This window comes from Megalobrama amblycephala, linkage group LG20 (assembly GCF_018812025.1).
Source record: "Megalobrama amblycephala isolate DHTTF-2021 linkage group LG20, ASM1881202v1, whole genome shotgun sequence".
Lineage (NCBI taxonomy): Eukaryota > Metazoa > Chordata > Actinopteri > Cypriniformes > Xenocyprididae > Megalobrama > Megalobrama amblycephala.
Window position 1 is genome coordinate 25,789,996 of NC_063063.1, and position 18,301 is coordinate 25,808,296.

The 18,301-nt window shown below is 36.8% G+C and overlaps 1 protein-coding gene and 1 pseudogene across 7 annotated transcripts in view; both read right to left on the reverse strand.

The window, feature by feature from the left end:
• Positions 1 to 18,301, reverse strand: part of sdk2b (sidekick cell adhesion molecule 2b) — a 397,130-nt gene that overhangs the window by 39,894 nt on the left and 338,935 nt on the right. For all 7 annotated transcript variants that reach the window (XM_048171159.1, XM_048171152.1, XM_048171156.1 and 4 more), the window contains exons 13-23: positions 14,831 to 15,007; positions 14,023 to 14,159; positions 12,750 to 12,897; positions 9,963 to 10,103; positions 9,135 to 9,316; positions 8,486 to 8,601; positions 7,096 to 7,291; positions 4,201 to 4,299; positions 2,732 to 2,923; positions 1,584 to 1,705; positions 1,377 to 1,486 (exon numbers count right to left, since the gene is read on the reverse strand). In XM_048171159.1, coding sequence (XP_048027116.1) covers positions 1,377 to 1,486; positions 1,584 to 1,705; positions 2,732 to 2,923; positions 4,201 to 4,299; positions 7,096 to 7,291; positions 8,486 to 8,601; positions 9,135 to 9,316; positions 9,963 to 10,103; positions 12,750 to 12,897; positions 14,023 to 14,159; positions 14,831 to 15,007 — 1,620 coding nt within the window. The remainder of the gene's footprint in view (positions 1 to 1,376; positions 1,487 to 1,583; positions 1,706 to 2,731; positions 2,924 to 4,200; positions 4,300 to 7,095; positions 7,292 to 8,485; positions 8,602 to 9,134; positions 9,317 to 9,962; positions 10,104 to 12,749; positions 12,898 to 14,022; positions 14,160 to 14,830; positions 15,008 to 18,301) is intronic.
• LOC125256062 lies at positions 6,211 to 6,326 on the reverse strand (annotated as a pseudogene).

Sequence of the window (18,301 nt, forward strand, 5' to 3'; positions counted from 1 at the left end):
ATATGCCAGCCCATGTTCCCAACATTATGAAAGGCATTAGACAAGGGCAGCCAGTAACGTCTGGATCTGCACAGGTGAATCAACAGACTAGGTAAGCAAGAACAACAGCGAAAATGGCAGATGGAGCAATAATAACTGACATGATCCATGATAGCATGATATTTTTAGTGATATTTGTAAATTGTCTATCTAAATGTTTCGTTAACATGTTGCTAATGTACTGTTAAATGAGGTTAAAGTTACCATCGTTTCTTACTGAATTCACGGAGACAAGAGCCGTCGCTATTTTCATTTTTAAACACGTGCAGTCTGTATAATGCATAAACACAACTTCATTCTTTATAAATCTCTCCAACAGTGTAGCATTAGCCGTTAGCCACGGAGCACAGCCTCAAACTCATAGAGAATCAAATATAAACATCAAAATAAATACTTTACTCACATAATTCGAAGCATGCACACAGCATGCATGACGAACATCTTGTAAAGATCCATTTGAGGGTTATATTAGCTGTGTGAACTTTGTAAATGTGCTGTAATATAATTGAGAGCTGGTGTGGTAGGGAGCACGTGAATTAAAGGGGCGGCGTGCTGAAAAAATCAGTGCATAGTTAATGATGCCCCAAAATAGGCAGTTAAAAAAATTAATTTAAAAAAATCTATGGGGTATTTTGAGCTGAAACTTCACAGACACATTCAGGGGACACCTTAGACTTATATTACATCTTGTGAAAAAGCATTCTTGGGCACCTTTAAAAATAATAATAATAAAAATGCCAAAAGCATGACAAAAATACTAAAACTTAAACTAAAATTAAAACGAAACCTAAAAAATAAAAAAAGAAAGCTAATTCAACATAATAATCAATAATATAATAGTATACAAAGTAGTGTTATCAAAATTACCGACTTCGATACCAAGTCAGTACTGAAATTTTAAAAATGTGACACTTTGAGAACTGTTGAGCGAATTTGTAAACACCTCTGATTGGCCATTGTGTTCACGCGCTCATCAGATACAGTATGTCTGTGATTGGCTACAATGATCAACACTTCAAAAACATGTTGTAAATAGACATCAATGACGCTCTTCACCGAACACTTTTTACAAATCTGCTCAACAGCTCTCAATGTGTCACATTTTTTATATTTCAGTATCGACTTGGCACTGAAGTCAGTACTTTTGACAACACTAAAGAATATTACAATAACACAAATGGTCAAGCAAGACCAATCGTATTATTATATCTAAGAGTAACATGCGTCTCCTCTGTGATTTTATTTCAAGGAGACCTGTCAGAAACGAACCAACTGTTCTTTCACACCCTACTGAGGCCTTATTTGATAATAGAGTGAAGATAAATAATAAATGTCACCTATAAAAGGTGTAGGGGTTGAGGCCGGAGACCTCCAGAGAGCGAGCATCGGGCTCATTGGCCAGCTGATGGACCATCACCCAATCCTCATTCTCTCCAATGATACCGACCTGAAAGCAGAAAAGAAGAGAGAGATTCCTGCAAGTGTTCAGGCGAGAAAAGTGTAGAATATGAAAGCTTCACCCCCTTGAATAAAGAGAGACCCACCTGGGCCTCCACCTGCCAACGAGAAATTGAAGTCTTGCCGTCATATCCTGGCTTGAACTGTAAGGTTACTGATCGAGGGCCGATGTTTGAGATGGCCAAGTTTGTGGGAGGCCCGGGAAGCTCTGTATTGGAAGAGAGAAAAGAGTATTCTAGTTGTTTAGTTTTATTTAATCCAGAATATAATTTAGCAACAAATCCTAATTAGACAAAAAAAAAAATAACATAAACAAAACATTAAAGGAATGTGTGAAGCTGTGTTATGGCGCCCTCTTTTGGTAAGATGAGACTTTATATAAAAATGAAAGCACCACATATCCTTTCAGCATATTACTCTCATTCAGTCACGTTAATATGAAAACACGAATTTTAAATTTTAAAAAATGTGAGTTTCTATGTGGTTGCTAGAGTGTTCTGGGTGGTTATTAACATGTTGCTATATGGTGTTTGGGGTGGTTGTTGCACCATAACAATAGCAAGCAGCACTAAAATCACATTAATAAGCACCACCAGTTTCTGTAGTTTTCCCACAGTTAAATGTCTATGTGAAAGGCAGAAATGAACGAGAACAGCGGTACAAATCATTCCACACTCACAGCTGTTACCCAGCTTATTATCAGAAGATGAAATATGCCTTCAATAAAACACTGTGGGAATGTCGTGAAAGCAGCAGGGTCTGCATAACTTAATAAGGGCAACATGGTGCGACGCTATGACTGTTCAGAATTCATACATCTTTAAACGTCTACATTTACTCTTGAATGTGTGCAGTTTGTACATAGTTTGAGTCTGGAATCCATAGACCATCTAATGAAGCAATAAAAGAGAAACGATCTTTGTCCTGGGAGTCGTAATAGTGAACTCCACGCAGCCAGGGCAATCCGTGTGTTTGTGCTGCGTCGATGCAATAACGAGAGCTCAGACGTTTAACTTTATAACCCTCTGTAGTCCTTTTAATGGGAGCTCTAAAAACCAGTGGTGGTCTAAAGCTGGTTCAGGGGAACTCATGGAAAGCATATATGTGTGTTTTCTTGTCTCCTATTAACATGTCAGACTTTTTTTTCCGGTCTGGTTTTAATGTGCAATTTGCCATAACTGTTTTGACTGGTTTGTTGTGCATGTATGTGTGCATTCATGTATGACTGCTTTACCTGGTGGTACTCCTGAAGAGATTGTTGAAGACGACAGCTGACCCTGACCCTTGGAGGTCATTCCGGCCACCTCAATGGTGTACGTGGTGAGAGCAGTCAGTCCAGTGACTCTGTATTCCAGAGTAACATTAGGCAGGTAGTGTGTAACCCGAGTGTTAGTACGGTTATACTCCTCCCATGATATACGATACCCTAGGAAACAAATATTAAATATAAATATTAAAGCTGCACCAATGTGTCAGCCAATAATCAGTATCGGCTGATAAAAGCAAGTATTTTCACTATTTAAAAACAGCCGATGATCAGGGCTGATTATATCCTGTCAATCAAAAGAGGGCAGAAAAACGTGTTCGGACTGCAACTCATGCTGCGTGTGAAGAAAATCTTTCTTGAGTTTAATTTAGGGTGACAATAACGCATTAATAGTTAAATAGCAACATAAAAGCAGGCTCTGTTTGACCCTATGAATCACCTGTAGTGCAAGCCAGGGTTGCCAGGTCCACGTTTTTTTCCCTACAACAAACATTATTTGTAGCATATCTCCCATCCAGTAATCACAAAGAGCTTTGTGCTTTGTTACTTCTGATAAAATTGACAAATTCTGTTCATTTTATCACAAAATTCAAACAATAATGTTTAGACGCTCTTAAATGTGACGTGATGGATCGCTGTAGTGTCTCAGTTCAAGAGTCTTTTCTTCCACTTTATTATAAATTATAGCACGAAAAACAAGCATGATCATCAAAAGGTATGTTGAAAAATACAGTACAACTGATATGAATCATGTCTCATGTAATCGCTCAATCAGTGTTTCAACCAACGTCAATAAAACAGCTTGTGAACAATATGTCACTTAATGTTGCATTTACCTCAGGAAAGTTATCCAATGTCCACAGTTCGTTTGTTAGCTATAAAAAACAGCTTATATACTGTTCATTATATATGTATATTTGAATAAATTTGCCATGAAGACAAGTGTTCATGAAAACTACCTTATGTGCAAATGAGTTGCATACAATCATTTTAGAAATACATAAATATAAATTTAAAAAAACTAAATAATATAATATACATGTTTAATTTTCATCCAAGAGGTAAATATGTGATGTTTATATCCTCTAATAGTAAAAACCTGTTTGACAATACCAGTTCTTCAAAATATTATAACAGCTCGCCCACAATCACATGCATGTCATTTCGGACCATCTAGCAAACAACTGAAATCCTGTCTCATACATTTGATATCTATGAGTGGTTTTGCAGAAGTCATTTGAAGTCATATTAAAGATGCACCGAAATGGAATTTGAAGTACTAAAATAAAAAAAATAAAAAAAATAAATAAAAATGAATGAAAAAAAGCTAATTCAACATAATAATCAATACTATAATAGTATATAAAGTAGTGTTGTCAAGAAAAATTATTATTTCTGCAATAGAAATATTTGTTAACGACAGATACAAATCTTACCAGTCAGAACGCCGTTCTTCTCGTTGGGTTCTCTCCAGCTGACTTTGAGAGAAGTGTCTAGAATCTCAGTGAAGCTCAGGTGACCCACAGCACCAGGAGCTGAAAATACAGGACAGGGATCAGACTAAGAGGTACCTTCACAGGTACAGTATACCTAGAGATGTGAGTATGATTTCCATCAAAAAAAAGGTCAGAGGTTATCCTGCTTCCACGGCTTCTTGGAATTGAAAGCACTGAACATCAACAATTACGGAAGAGGATTAGGGCCAAGCAATAATAAAAAAATAAAACCATCTCGAGATTAAAGTTATTAAATTTAGAGAAAAAACTCATTAAATTTCGAGAAAAAAGTCGAGATAAAATGTTGAGAATAAAGTCATTAAATTATGAGAAAAAAGTTGTTAAATTACGAGAACAAATTCGTTAAATTACGAATTTGTTCTCATAATTTAACGACTTTTTTCTCGTAATTTAATGACTTTATTCTCATAATTTAATGAATTTATTCTCAACATTTTATCTCGACTTTTTTCTCGAAATTTAACAACATTTTTCTCATAATTTAACGAATTTGTTCTCGTAATTTAACGACTTTTTTTCTCGTAATTTAATGACTTTATTCTCAACATTTTATCTCGACTTTTTTCTCGAAATTTAACGAGTTTATTCTCAACATTTTATCTCAACTTTTTTCCTCGAAATTTAACGAGTTTTTTCTCGTAATTTAACGAGTTTATTCTCAACATTTTATCTCGACTTTTTCCTCGAAATTTTACGAGTTTTTTCTCGTAATTTAACGAGTTTATTCTCAACATTTTATCTCGACTTTTTTCTCGAAATTTAACAAGTTTTTTTCTCGTAATTTAACGAGTTTATTCTCAACATTTTATCGACTTTTTTCTCGAAATTTAACGAGTTTTTTCTCGTAATTTAACGACTTTATTCTCAACATTTTATCTCAACTTTTTTCTCGAAATTTAACAAGTTTTTTCTCGTAATTTAATGAGTTTATTCTCAACATTTTATTTTGACTTTTTCCTCGAAATTTAACGAGTTTTTTCTCGTAATTTAACGAGTTTATTCTCAACATTTTATCTCGACTTTTTACTCGAAATTTAACAAGTTTTTTCTCGTAATTTAACAAGTTTATTCTCAACATTTTATCTCGACTTTTTTCTCGAAATTTAACGAGTTTTTTCTCGTAATTTAATGAGTTTATTCTCAACATTTTATTTTGACTTTTTTCTCGAAATTTAACGAGTTTTTTCTCGTAATTTAACAAGTTTATTCTCAACATTTTATCTCGACTTTTTTCTCGAAATTTAACGAGTTTTTTCTCGTAATTTAATGAGTTTATTCTCAACATTTTATTTTGACTTTTTTCTCGAAATTTAATGAGTTCTTTCTCAAAATTTAACAACTTTAATCTCGAGATGGTTTTATTTTTTATTATTGCTTGGTCCTTATCCTCTTCCGTAAACAATAACCATGTAAAGCAGGGCTTAAAAATTAAAAGCAAAAAGCAGAATCAGGATTTTAGCTTTTTGAGCATGATTTTGGTAAAATGTTAATAATATAATGAGGCATTTAATGCGCTTTCAATGTACAACTGTACACCCAAAGCGCTTTACAATCATATCAGGGGTCTCTCCTCACACCACCAGTGTGCACATCCACTTGGATGATGCGACGGCAGCCACAGTACAACGGCGCCAGTGCGCTCACCACACACCAGCTGTAGGTGGAGAGGAGAGAGAGAGAGTGAAAGAGCCAATCCAATGGATGGGGATTATTAGGAGGCCGTGATTGGTAAGGGCCTATAGAGGGAATTTGGCCAGGACACCGGGGTTACACCCCTACTCTTTACGAGAAGTGCCATGGGATTTTTAATGACCACAGAGAGTCAGTATCTCAGTGCTTGCTACAGTACAGTGTCCCCGTCACTATACTGGGGTGTTAGGACCCACACAGACCACAGGGTAGCACCCCCTGCTGGCCTTACCAACACCTTTCCAGCAGCTCCTGGTTTTCCCAGGAGGTCTCCCATCCAGGTACTAACCAGGCTCAGCCCTGCTTAGCTTCAGTGGGCAACCAGTCTTGGGCTACAGGGTGATATGGCTGCTGGCAAGTTAATAATATAATGACACATGCAAGTGTCTGACAATACATTAAGCCACAATACTAACTTTGACAACATGGTGTTTAATTATTAACATTTTTTTTTTTTTTTTAGTATAGTACTGGTTCTACACTAACCTGCAATTTTCACTGGTTTCAAACACACAACACCCTGGGTATTACCTGCCATTCACTTTCACTTAAATGTAATGCTTTAACGGTGACATATCTTCTGAAAATCTCCTGAGATCCAAAAGCTAATGCCAGCACATTGCCATTGCGACTTATCTATGATGACTTGACACCTGAGGCAGAACCTGATTTCACCAAGTGCAACATGATCCTAGATCAACAGCTTTGTTGATCCTGAAACCACATTCCAATCAACCAATCAGAGTTTTCAGATAGGTATGTTGTTCCAGGATCAACAAAATATGTTGACACAGGAACGTGTCTAACTCAGAAAAATCAGAACGTGCACAACTTGCGGACATTTTACTCACAATGGATGTGTCAACGTCACATTTTGCATAGGCTGTACTATTTGAATTCATGATTGGTTGACTGCCAAATTAAAATATTAAAAGGAATAATAAAATAAAATTATTAACCAGTTAAAGGTTATTTCAAATAAGAGTTTCTGTTCAGAACGATTACACGCGGTTTTGTTTTATGTGCCTGTTCAAATTTTGTTCATTTCTGGTTTTTGTTTTCATTCCTTTCGTTCCGAGCCCTGATGTAAAGTGAGAATGTAAAGTGTGTGTGAACAGCACTCACTGTCTTCATGTGTGCGCAGGCGTCGTGGAGGGCTGCGAGGACCATCTCCAGGTGTGGTGAAGCAGAGCACAGAGGTGAAGTAATCCGAGAACTTCTTCAAGCCGGTGATGTGACCTACATGCACGCTGTCCTGGAAGTTCGGTCGAACTGTCACTACTGTCATCTCATCTTCCTTTCCTGGCTCCCATGCTAACAGCTAGAAAGATAGAGGGTGATCAAGTTTATTTATACATATATATTTTTTTTACTTTATAATTTTTTTTAAATGTAATTATTAACTATTTTCTTTTTTAATATTTATTTGTTTATACTTTTAGACTTCAGAATGAACATTTTCTGGGATCGGGATCTGGGATCGTGTAGAGCGCTTTGAAGCTGCACTGAAACTGCAATTTGGACCTTCAACCCGTTGAACCCCAGTGAAGTCCACTATATGGAGAAAAATTCTGGAATATTTTCCTCAAAAACCTTAATTTCTTTTCGACTGAAGAAAGAAAGACATAAACATCTTGGATGACATGGGGGGTGAGTAAAATATTAAGAAATTTTAATTCTGAAGTGAACTAATCCTTTAATTCATCAAATGTTGGGAAAGAGCAATATGATGATTCAGTTAAGCTTATTTTTTAGTATTTTTAAGAGATTCTCATGTCTGGATCAAAACAGTGAAGTAAAATAATAATAAAACAAAATAGTAAAATAGTCTAAATGCTGCATCCTCCATAACCTAGAACTGGTCTGCAAGAGTGAACCACTTTTGGGTGTGTTTGCACCATTACCTAATTTGCATAATGGCATTCAAATAACACCATCACTGAGCGTGATTCATTCTAAGTGAATTCCCCACTGAGAATGGTGGAATGGTCACAGATTTCCTCTTTTGTCTCAATACTATTGGATTATTTGGCATTTTAAAGTTTATAGACACTTGAAACTCTCCTCAGAGGGCACTAAAGAGGGAATGAGAGTTATAAGATTGTTCTCAAACGAGTCCACAGAGAGAGAGAGAGAGAGAAAAAAAAAAGCCTGCCGACAAATATTCCCTCCAATCCCAGCTGTTGTTGTCTGGGACCGAGCCTAAACCTGGCTAATAAGCTATTAAGACTAATGTGTCCGGCTGACTGTCTACATTTTGTAATTGTCCTAAACAATTCTTTCCAGAGACTGTCTGGCTATAAAGAACCAGAGTGACAGAAGGATCAATTCCGGATCTCTCAGCAAAAACAAAAACAAAGGAATGAGCGTAGGGAGTTTGAAAGACACCTTTGGCTACCCTTGCAGGAAATCTCATCAACAAACTTTTAAAAACCTAAAAATAAAAGCTGCGTTTAATGCATTTTCAGCAGCTCAGGTCTGAGTGCAGATTTATTCTCATTCCTTCAGCGTTTACCTTGTAGCCCTGGTTGATGCCGTTGATGAACTGCGGGTTCGGGGCTGTCCAGGTGAAGCGTATAGTGGTGGAGTTGACGGGCTCTGCTTTCACATTGCCTGGAGCGATGGTGGGAACTGGATGACAGGTAAAATGGAAAAAGGAAGACAGAGACGGAAACAAATGAGACTTCTATTTTTGGTAACACATCTCAGCTGCTAAACCCCAGAAAACTGACGAAAAAGATACATTAGTTTTGTCTTCACAAATTATAGGTTACATTAAGGGAATAATTATCCAAATATGCCTCATATCGTTACAAACCCATACACTTCATTTTTAAAAGGAAAACAAAAGGGGATTTTTTTTGAAGAATTTAAACACAGCTCTTTCAACAACAACAACAACCGTTCACAGTAACCTCAAACTTTTATTTTGAGTAAATAAATACATATATATTTTGGTTTGCTCTATCGTATGACTTCACAAGACTTTGAATTTAGAGCACAAGTTATATGGACTACTTTTATGGTGTTTTTTTTTTTTTTTTGGAGTGTTGGGGGCGGGTTGTCTGTTTTCACTACTGAATGGTAAGGTGATGTGAAGACTCCAATTAAAAACAAAACAAACAAAAAAAAACAACATGAACGGATCAGATCTAAACCCTCACCTCCCTGGAGTGTCCACTCTGTAACCTTATGGCAGTAAACACCCAGTCCAGCTCCATTATAGGCCGCCACCTCAATTTCATAATTAGTCCAGATGATGAGATCCTCCAGCAGCAGGTTGGTGACATCAGGGTTAGAGATATTTTTATACTGGATATCCACAGGCAGACCGGTCAGGCGATACCTGAGATTAGCAGAGGGCTATATTGTTACTGTCAAGGACAGATGCAGAGATCTTCTGATCTTAACGGGCAGAGAGCTTTGACAGATCAGAGAATTTCCCAAGATAACCCTGTCTAAGGTGCTCTGATAAGCATCTCTAAAAATATACCTTGTCATCTACTCTTCATAATCAGATCTGTCGCTTGGTTTTTGTACCGCAGTACCATCTATAAGCAACAGAGGGCGACAAAGAACCACTCTAGAAATGTCAGGCCATTCCGTGTTTTCTTTGAGCTGAGCCGAGGACCATATGGGGCGACCAAGGTTTGCAATATCAAAAACGGCCTTCAGCTTTCCTCAGTGATGAACAGAGAAAAATATATAAATAAATGAACAAAAAGTCCATTTCACTGTCATCACTGACAGAGAGGAAAATGCCCTGAAGTGCTCAAATCCTGGAGTAGCCTTGAAATAATACAATACAATCAAATTTACCCACAAACCTGCTGTGGGGAAAGAGAATTTAGCCCAGCTGGGAAAGAGTCATATTGGCGTTGACTTGGAAAAATATACAATGAAAGATTGAGAGTGAAATAAGTGTAAAACAGAGAAAAAAACTAAAGGTTTAAAAAACAATAAGACCCCTGACATGAGTAAACATGTCTCACCGGATGATGTACCCTCTCAGGATGCCATTTTGGTGGCTTTCTGGTGGTGGCTGCCACTGAATCATGATGGACTGGTTGGTGCGGCCACTGGCAATGACATTCTGAGGCGGAGCGCTGGGCGGCTCTTCTGGAAGAGAGACCCTGGAGGAGAGAAGGTAAACACAAGTAATGGTCAACCGATATGGATTTTTTGATGGCTGATGCCAGTGGTTCCCAAACTGGGGGGTCCGAAATTATAAAAAGGTGGCGTGGCAAGTCTAAGGGATAGTGTACAGTCAGCAGATTGTTATGCAAAAGAAACTTCTTCAGGGTGATACAAGACCCCAATGCGAATTGTCCAGCTTAATATGCGGATACTTGCCCAATTCAGAGCAGACAGTTACGTCACTTGCACCACTTAGTGGTGGCAGAAAAACAGCGGTAGCAAGTGGAGGAAAATGTGCAAAATCCACAGAATAAGAGAAAAATGTTTTGTTGTGCCTTTGGATGTCAGAATTTGAATGCAAAAAAATAGTCTTCATTTTAAAAGAATACCGTTGTTGAAGACACCCTTTGAAGCTCAAACTCAGATGTTTATGTTGCAATTCACAGACTGGTGAAACCTGCAATTTGTCTACTATGAAAGCATGAATTTGATGTAAACAGTAAGTATACATAATATTTGTATATGTAATTCATAGAGGACATACATACATCAGTTACAGCATGAAATAATATTTAAACCGATAACATTTTACATAATTTTTAAATATAGCCTATAACATTTTTTATCTCACCTTTTTCTTGCATTTGCAAGTTTATATATCCCAGTTCTCCCAGACTTTATAATTCACAATTCTGGTAAATATCTCACAGAATTATGAGATATAAACTTGAAATTAACTTTTATTCTTTTATTCTGTGGCTTCCACAGACTGCTACAGCAGAACTATCATTATAAAACGGTTAGTTCCAGTCCTAGATTCTGGTCAATATTCACGATGATTCTGTGTATCACTACACAACACCCTTAGCAACCACTCTTAGTAGCTATATGTTTGTTCTTATTGATATTGTTCATTTAAGCTTGCTGTATTATAGTAGAGTATTATGAGAGTGAGTTACCTGCATTTAGAAAGAGCGGTTTCCTTTAGGTCATAAAAAATCTGTTTGAATGTCCGCTGTGATATCTTGTCTTTTAACAGTTAATGGGTTTCCCCGTGACTGACAGCGCTAGTAAAAACATTTGTCAGTTGCGTCTTGTTCCGTGTTCACAAGTTTCGATCCTTTCAATATTAAAAGTCCTCGCAACTGACTGAATCACTCATAAAGACAGTCTTTGGCGCCATCTAATGGTGGTCAGGGACTAGTTTTTCCAGCGGAAGGAATGTTTTTAGTGATTTTACTTCATGAAAGTTGCATTGATACATATTTTCTTGGCTTTAATATTTGTATTGTGTGGTAACCGTTTAATAAAAGCAATAAGCCCCGTGAAGCCGTGGTTTACAGTGAATTTATAACAGCTAATGGGTGTTGTTAGGCACGACGTGGAGCGGAGCTTCTTGGGGCTTATTGCTTTATTTTCTGCCACCAGGTAGGCTCCGCCCATAAAAACGTCATCGCTGTTTGCAAACACAAAATAGGTCTATAACACAAATATTAATTTTACATATTTTATTACCTCAAAATGAGTTGAAGTTATCAGTTATCAGTTGTAGCGCATGTTGTTGTGTAGTAACAGACCACTAGATGGCGCGATTGAAGAATCAGAATTTAGTATTGTAAAACCGTGTAAAAATATAAATGAATATGCATGGTTCTTCACTAAGCATGGACAAGTTTGTGAAAAGTATATGATTCTGCTTCAAATGTCACAAGTACCAAAACAATGTGTCTACTCCAGACGCGAGGGACACATTTTCATCGCTGTCAAAATAAATGTCCTACTTCCGACACTATCTCAAAAAAAATTAAAAATAATATATGTATATATTATATATGTATATATATTAAGAAATGGCAAAAATCAGCTGATATATTGGCACTGACCACTAAATACAATACACTAAAATGTAAAATAAGACCAGGAGCTGTAGATGTAGCCAAAGTCAAGGAAAGTCAGTTCACTCGACAACCATCTTGGGCTGCAAAAATGTACATTTTAATAATATTTCTAATCAGCAATAAAATAGGACATGAATGGTATTGTAAACTTGTTTTTTTAGGCTAAAATAACTAAAAGAGTTTTTTTTATTTTTCAGAACTGTTGTAAAAGGCAAGCGATGACATTTCTGATTGACAATTGGCTCTTTTACTTGGAAGGCGAGACTTTTTTTCTCCTAAATTCAAATGGTCCGTCTCTGCAATATACTGTCTGAGATGTACTATGATCTCTCTGTATCTCTCTCTTACTGTATATAGGCTGGTTTGATCCTGTAAATTCTGAGATGGGATTATCGTGGCTAGAAGAGGTTTGTCTCAAACCTCAGGAGAACCAGAGGGATTTGTGTCCGTTCTGATGGGGGCATTTGCTGAATGTCTAATTTAAGTGTCGAAAAGCTTTCTTTACATGCTGAGGGCTTTGATTGCACTGATCCTTGGAAGGTACACTGACACACATAAACACATCCAAGAAAAATATTGCCGTATACACAGAGCGTTCAGACAGATAAATCCTCCCATAGTCACTGTCCCATGAGAGCACAGGCAATTTTCACATGCTGTGACAGAGTGATAGAGTTATCTTTATGGTCAGACAGGGCACAGCTATGATACTCGACAGGCTTTAGGACCCTATGATCAGCTCACCGGTCAGTCTCCTTGCTGAACTGGCCCTTGCCAACGTCGTTGACGGCACACAGGCGGAACTGGTACGAGCGTGCCGGGATCAACCCGTTGACCGTTACAGCAGTCGACTCTGGCTCAATGTTGGCCAACAGGACCGTCCAAGGAGCGTCTGTGTAGAGCAGATAATGAAGGACACATAATGAGCTAAACCAACATTCTTAAAGATTAAAAAAGAGGTTTTGCATATACAATTTACTTAAGGTCCTATGAAGCCACAGAAGAGCCTTTCAAGTTTCTCTTTAGTGGTGCTTTAAAAAAACCTGAAGAACACAAACATAGAATAAGAAGAACCTATAAAGTAGCATCAATAACTTTTTCATGTTTTTTTTTTTTTTTTTTTTTTTTTTTTTGATATTTGCTAAACCTTAAACCCTATAATAAATAATACTATTATACATTTTAAATATTGCTATTGGTTATTATTTTTAATAAAATATTTTAATAACAAAATTAGTTATTAATAATAATAATAATAATAATAATAATAATATTTATAATAATAAGTATTATTATAAATAAATTATTTTAATCATATTTAAATAATAATAATATAAACTATTGAATTTTGTTTTGAATATTATTTTAATAATAATAAATAATATCACTGATGCTTACGTTGTTATTATTATAAACAAAATAATTGTATTAATAATATTATTTTAATAATAATAATAATAGTATTAATAATAATTATTATTATTATTAGTATTATTATAAATAAATTACTGTGATAATATTATTTAAATAATAATAATAATAATAAAAAAATACTATCATTGATGTTTATGTTATTATAATAAACAAAATAATGTTATTAATATTTTATTCATATTATTTTATTAATAATAATATAAACAAATTAATTTTGTTTATATTAATAATAATAATAAATACTATCATTGATATTTATGTTATTAATATGATAAACAAAATCATTTTATTAATATTTTATTCATATTATTTTATTAATAATAATAATAATAATAATAATAATAATATAAACAAGTGTTTTTTTATAGTACATAATAATAATTACATTAATTATTATAATTAAATAATAATAATTATTGGTGTTATTAATATAAACAAATTATTTTGATGATAATAATAATAATAATAATAATAATATAATTTACTCTATTTAACATTATTATGACTTTCAGAACATCATCAGTGAAATTCATAACAAGGTAACTTGCCCAAGATTAATGATCCACATTTGAGGTCTACTCACTGTTTTCAGACACTTCCAGAATGTAGCGAATAAGAGGGCTGTTCCCATCAAAAGGTTTGGCCCACGTCAGGTTTATGGCTCTCTTCTCTGTGGTGCTTAACGCTGCGGTGGGGTTCTCAGGGGCATGAGGCAACTGCCTGTGGGTAATATGTTATTTAAGAAGAAGAGAGCGTGAGATAGTCTTTACTTTTCAGGGCCATTAAATGAGCACTCAATGTCTAATGTCTAAATAAAACAAGTACATAAATGGGTTATTCTACAAAACTAAGGTCAATGCAGGTTGCCATTTAGAACTATTCATGTTACATGCTATCTAGTTGACTAGTTTTAACAACACAATTGACTGTATCATCAAGTTTCAGCCCCTGTAAATGCAACATATACTTTAAATATAAAATAGAATTTATATTAAAGAAGAGTTTAAAAAGAGAACGGCAATGTTTGACAGTGGAGAAATGTGGAAATGAAAGAATGAGTTTAAAACGACGTGATTACCCATCAATCATGGAAAAAAAAAAAGACAAGGTGAATCAAAACACGTTAAAAAAAAATGATATGAACAGAAAGAAAAAAATGAGAGCAGACAATAACTACTATGCTATTAAATTAAAAAATGGAGGCAACGAGACCGAAAAAAAGAAACCGAATGAGTGCAGGTGATGAACAGGGATATTGAAAAACTGAATGAGGTACGATTCACAGTGCAGGAGAGAGAACAAATCAAAAAGAAATGATCAGAAGAGATGAAGGACTGTGTGGATAGGGAACAGAGCAGAGAGGATGATGGGAGAGAGTTTTCATCTCTGACCTCACGCGTAAGTGTGCGCTGCGGGAATCATTGCCGCCCACTGATGTCACTCTGCAGGTGTATGTGCCGATGTCACCTGACCAGGTCTGAGAGATGTGCAGAGTTCCATTGACATCCAGTCGCAGTCGAGGCAGAGACAGAGGGAAGATCACCTGACCGTCCTTCTCCCAAACAAACCTGAAAGTACACACAAACAACATAAAAACATAAACCAATAAGTCTACAGATATCAGTTCATTTCAAGACCATTACAGTGTATACGTAGCTTTTTTTATTCTGTCATTAAAATACAAACTTAAATTGTATTTTGTAAAATGTAATTAAAATACAGACAACATAATGTGAAATTTCTCAGCAAAGCAGAAAATTAAGGAAATATTGTACAGCAGGAGTTGATTTGATCCATCTGGATTTGATTGTGAAAATTTTGCAATGTTAATGTTAATAGTGGTGCTTCCCTCTTTTTAAAATTTCTTAGAAATCACTACAAGCAACCACCTAATAAAGACCTAGAAACAAGGGCTGCACGATTTATCACGATTAAACCGCACACGATTTGGCAAAGGCTGTGATTATTTTATGTGCAGCTTGTCAGAGATGTACGGCTCTGTGATCAAAAGTAAATGCTTCTCCATCTGAAAGCCAGAGGGCGCTCTTGCACAGAGTTTGGAGTAAAAACATGTTATTAAATGTTGTATTTTGGTGTACAAGATGTTAATAAATGCTTCTCATGTCTGGAAGGATGTTTGACGCATGTTGCCTTTTCAAATGTACATTATAAGCCATAGATCACTGAAAAGCTGCGCATAAAAAAATAAGCACATCCTTTGCAATTTCATAATCGCACTAAGAATCATGTTTAAGCACTATTTCAATGTTATTTTTCATATCGTGCGATAAATCATGCAGCCCTACTAGAAACCACAACACTCTAGCATCTTTTTAGTAAAACCCTTGCTACCACCCAGAATATCCTAGCATCCACCAGGTAACAGCCAAGCAATAACTCAGAAGACTATGGTATCCACCTAGTTACAGCCTAGCAACCACCCAGAACATCCTAGCAATCACCCAGCTCTAGCATCACTCTTGTAAAACTATAGCAACCATCAAGAACACTCTAGCATCCACCCATTATTGGTCTAACAACCACCAACAACATCCTAGCAATCACCCAAAATGTTGTAGCATCCATCTAGTAACACCCTAGCAACCACCCAGTTCTAGCATCACTCTTGTAAAACTATAGCAACCACCAAGAACACTCTAGCATCCACCCATTATTGGTCTAACAACCACCAACAACATCCTAGCAATCACCCAAAATGTTATAGCATCCATCTAGTAACACCCTAGCAACCACCCAATTCTAGCATCACTCTTGTAAAACTATAGCAACCACCAAGAACACTCTAGCATCCACCCATTATTGGTCTAGCAACCACCAACAATATCCTAGCAATCACCCAAAATGTTGTAGCATCCATCTAGTAACACCCTAGCAACCACCCAGCTCTAGCATCACTCTTGTAAAACTATAGCAACCACCAAGAACACTCTAGCATCCACCCATTATTGGTCTAGCAACCACCAACAACATCCTAGCAATCACCCAAAATGTTGTAGCATCCATCTAGTAACACCCTAGCAACCACCCAGTTCTAGCATCAATCTTGTAAAACTATAGCAACCACCAAGAACACTCTAGCATCCACCCATTATTGGTCTAGCAACCACCAACAATATCCTAGCAATCACCCAAAATGTTGTAGCATCCATCTAGTAACACCCTAGCAACCACCCAGCTCTAGCATCACTCTTGTAAAACTATAGCAACCACCAAGAACACTCTAGCATCCACCCATTATTGGTCTAGCAACCACCAACAACATCCTAGCAATCACCCAAAATGTTATAGCATCCATCTAGTAACACCCTAGCAACCACCCAGTTCTAGCATCAATCTTGTTAAACTCTAGCAGCAAGTCAGAGCCGATGGTTAGTGGGCAGTGCTCTGACATGTAGCGCCAGTTGTGCTTCGGGCAACCTGAGTTCAAGTCCCGACCAAGTGTGACGCACAAGACCTGAAAAGTGAAGCCAAACGTTTTTCGAATGCCCCCTGGTGGCTGGCTGCAGTATAGGTCTTAAACCCTGCCCTCTCCATGTAACTGAATGGGTTGTGAGCCAAACTAAATAATCCAATTACATTGCAAAGAATTTTTTTCCAAAGATATTTTCTGTAATTTTATGAAGTACTCATCATGCAGACCTGTGTTAAAGTGTTCGTTTTCCCAATAAGTTTGGTTTTAGTTTTAGTTTTTTGATGCTGTTAAAAGGGGTGTAACATCATGATCGACAGCTGTGCTTGTGATTGAGTCTGTGGGAGTCGGAAAATGGGCGCTCACGTGGCTCCACCTGAGGAACACTACTGCACAGACTCGGGCCCCGAACGATGTAATCAGCAATGACCGTTACTGGGATCTTTTGGCTTCATTTTCTACAGTGGAAGGAAGAGGAGATATGCTATCCTTCTTTTTTACAGTCTATGATCCTGACTTGGTCCTTTCCCGCCCCCCTTTCTCTCCGACTTGTAGGTGGAAATGTAGGTGGGGGGAGAGAATGAACAGCTCTCTCTTCCACTCTCATTACCCACAACTGAGGTGCCCTTGAGCAAGGCACCTAACCCCCAATCACTCCCTGGGTGCTGTAGCAAAAAAACAACAATCTCCTGACGTGTGTTCACGGTGTGTGTGTATTCAATACTCACTGCTGTGGGTGCACTTGGATGGGTGAAATGCAGAGCACACATTCTGAGTAAACGCCAAAAATAAAATATCTAACGACCAGCCATAACACTCTAGCATCCACTTAGTAACAGCCTTGATGTCTTCAAATACAAATTAAAGTTAAACTAAAATCTAATATTGAACAGCAAATTAAACTAAAAATAGTTTAGAATAGAGAGAGAGAGAGAGAGAGCATGACAATGATTTATTGCATCACTTCATTGTCAGTAAAGCAATCGTTCCTTTGTGCCACTGGTCTGGCAAATGTAGTTACCACATGACACCTTTGTGTATGAAACAGTGTATTTAACTGAGCAGCTCTACATATTACATTCATCACAAAGACACTGCACAGTGTTCAGGGAACATCCAAGGTCATCAGAAGCTTCTAACAGATGTGTCCGACCTCTGCGTAATCGATAAGACTCTCACACACACGCTGGAAACAGATACGCATTCACAAACACTCGTGATTAATTGCATCATGGCCTGGCTTGTTGGAAATCCTTTTACTGCTGCTATCAATTACTGGTTCCATCCAACACAATTACACCTCCTTCTCATCCCTCATTCTTTACAAAATAAGCGAAAAGCCTCCACGGGTGTTCGGAAGGAGGTTGCGGAGGACAGAAAGAAATGGAAGCGAAGACAGAGGGAGCCTGACATCACTGAATCAGCTGAAAAC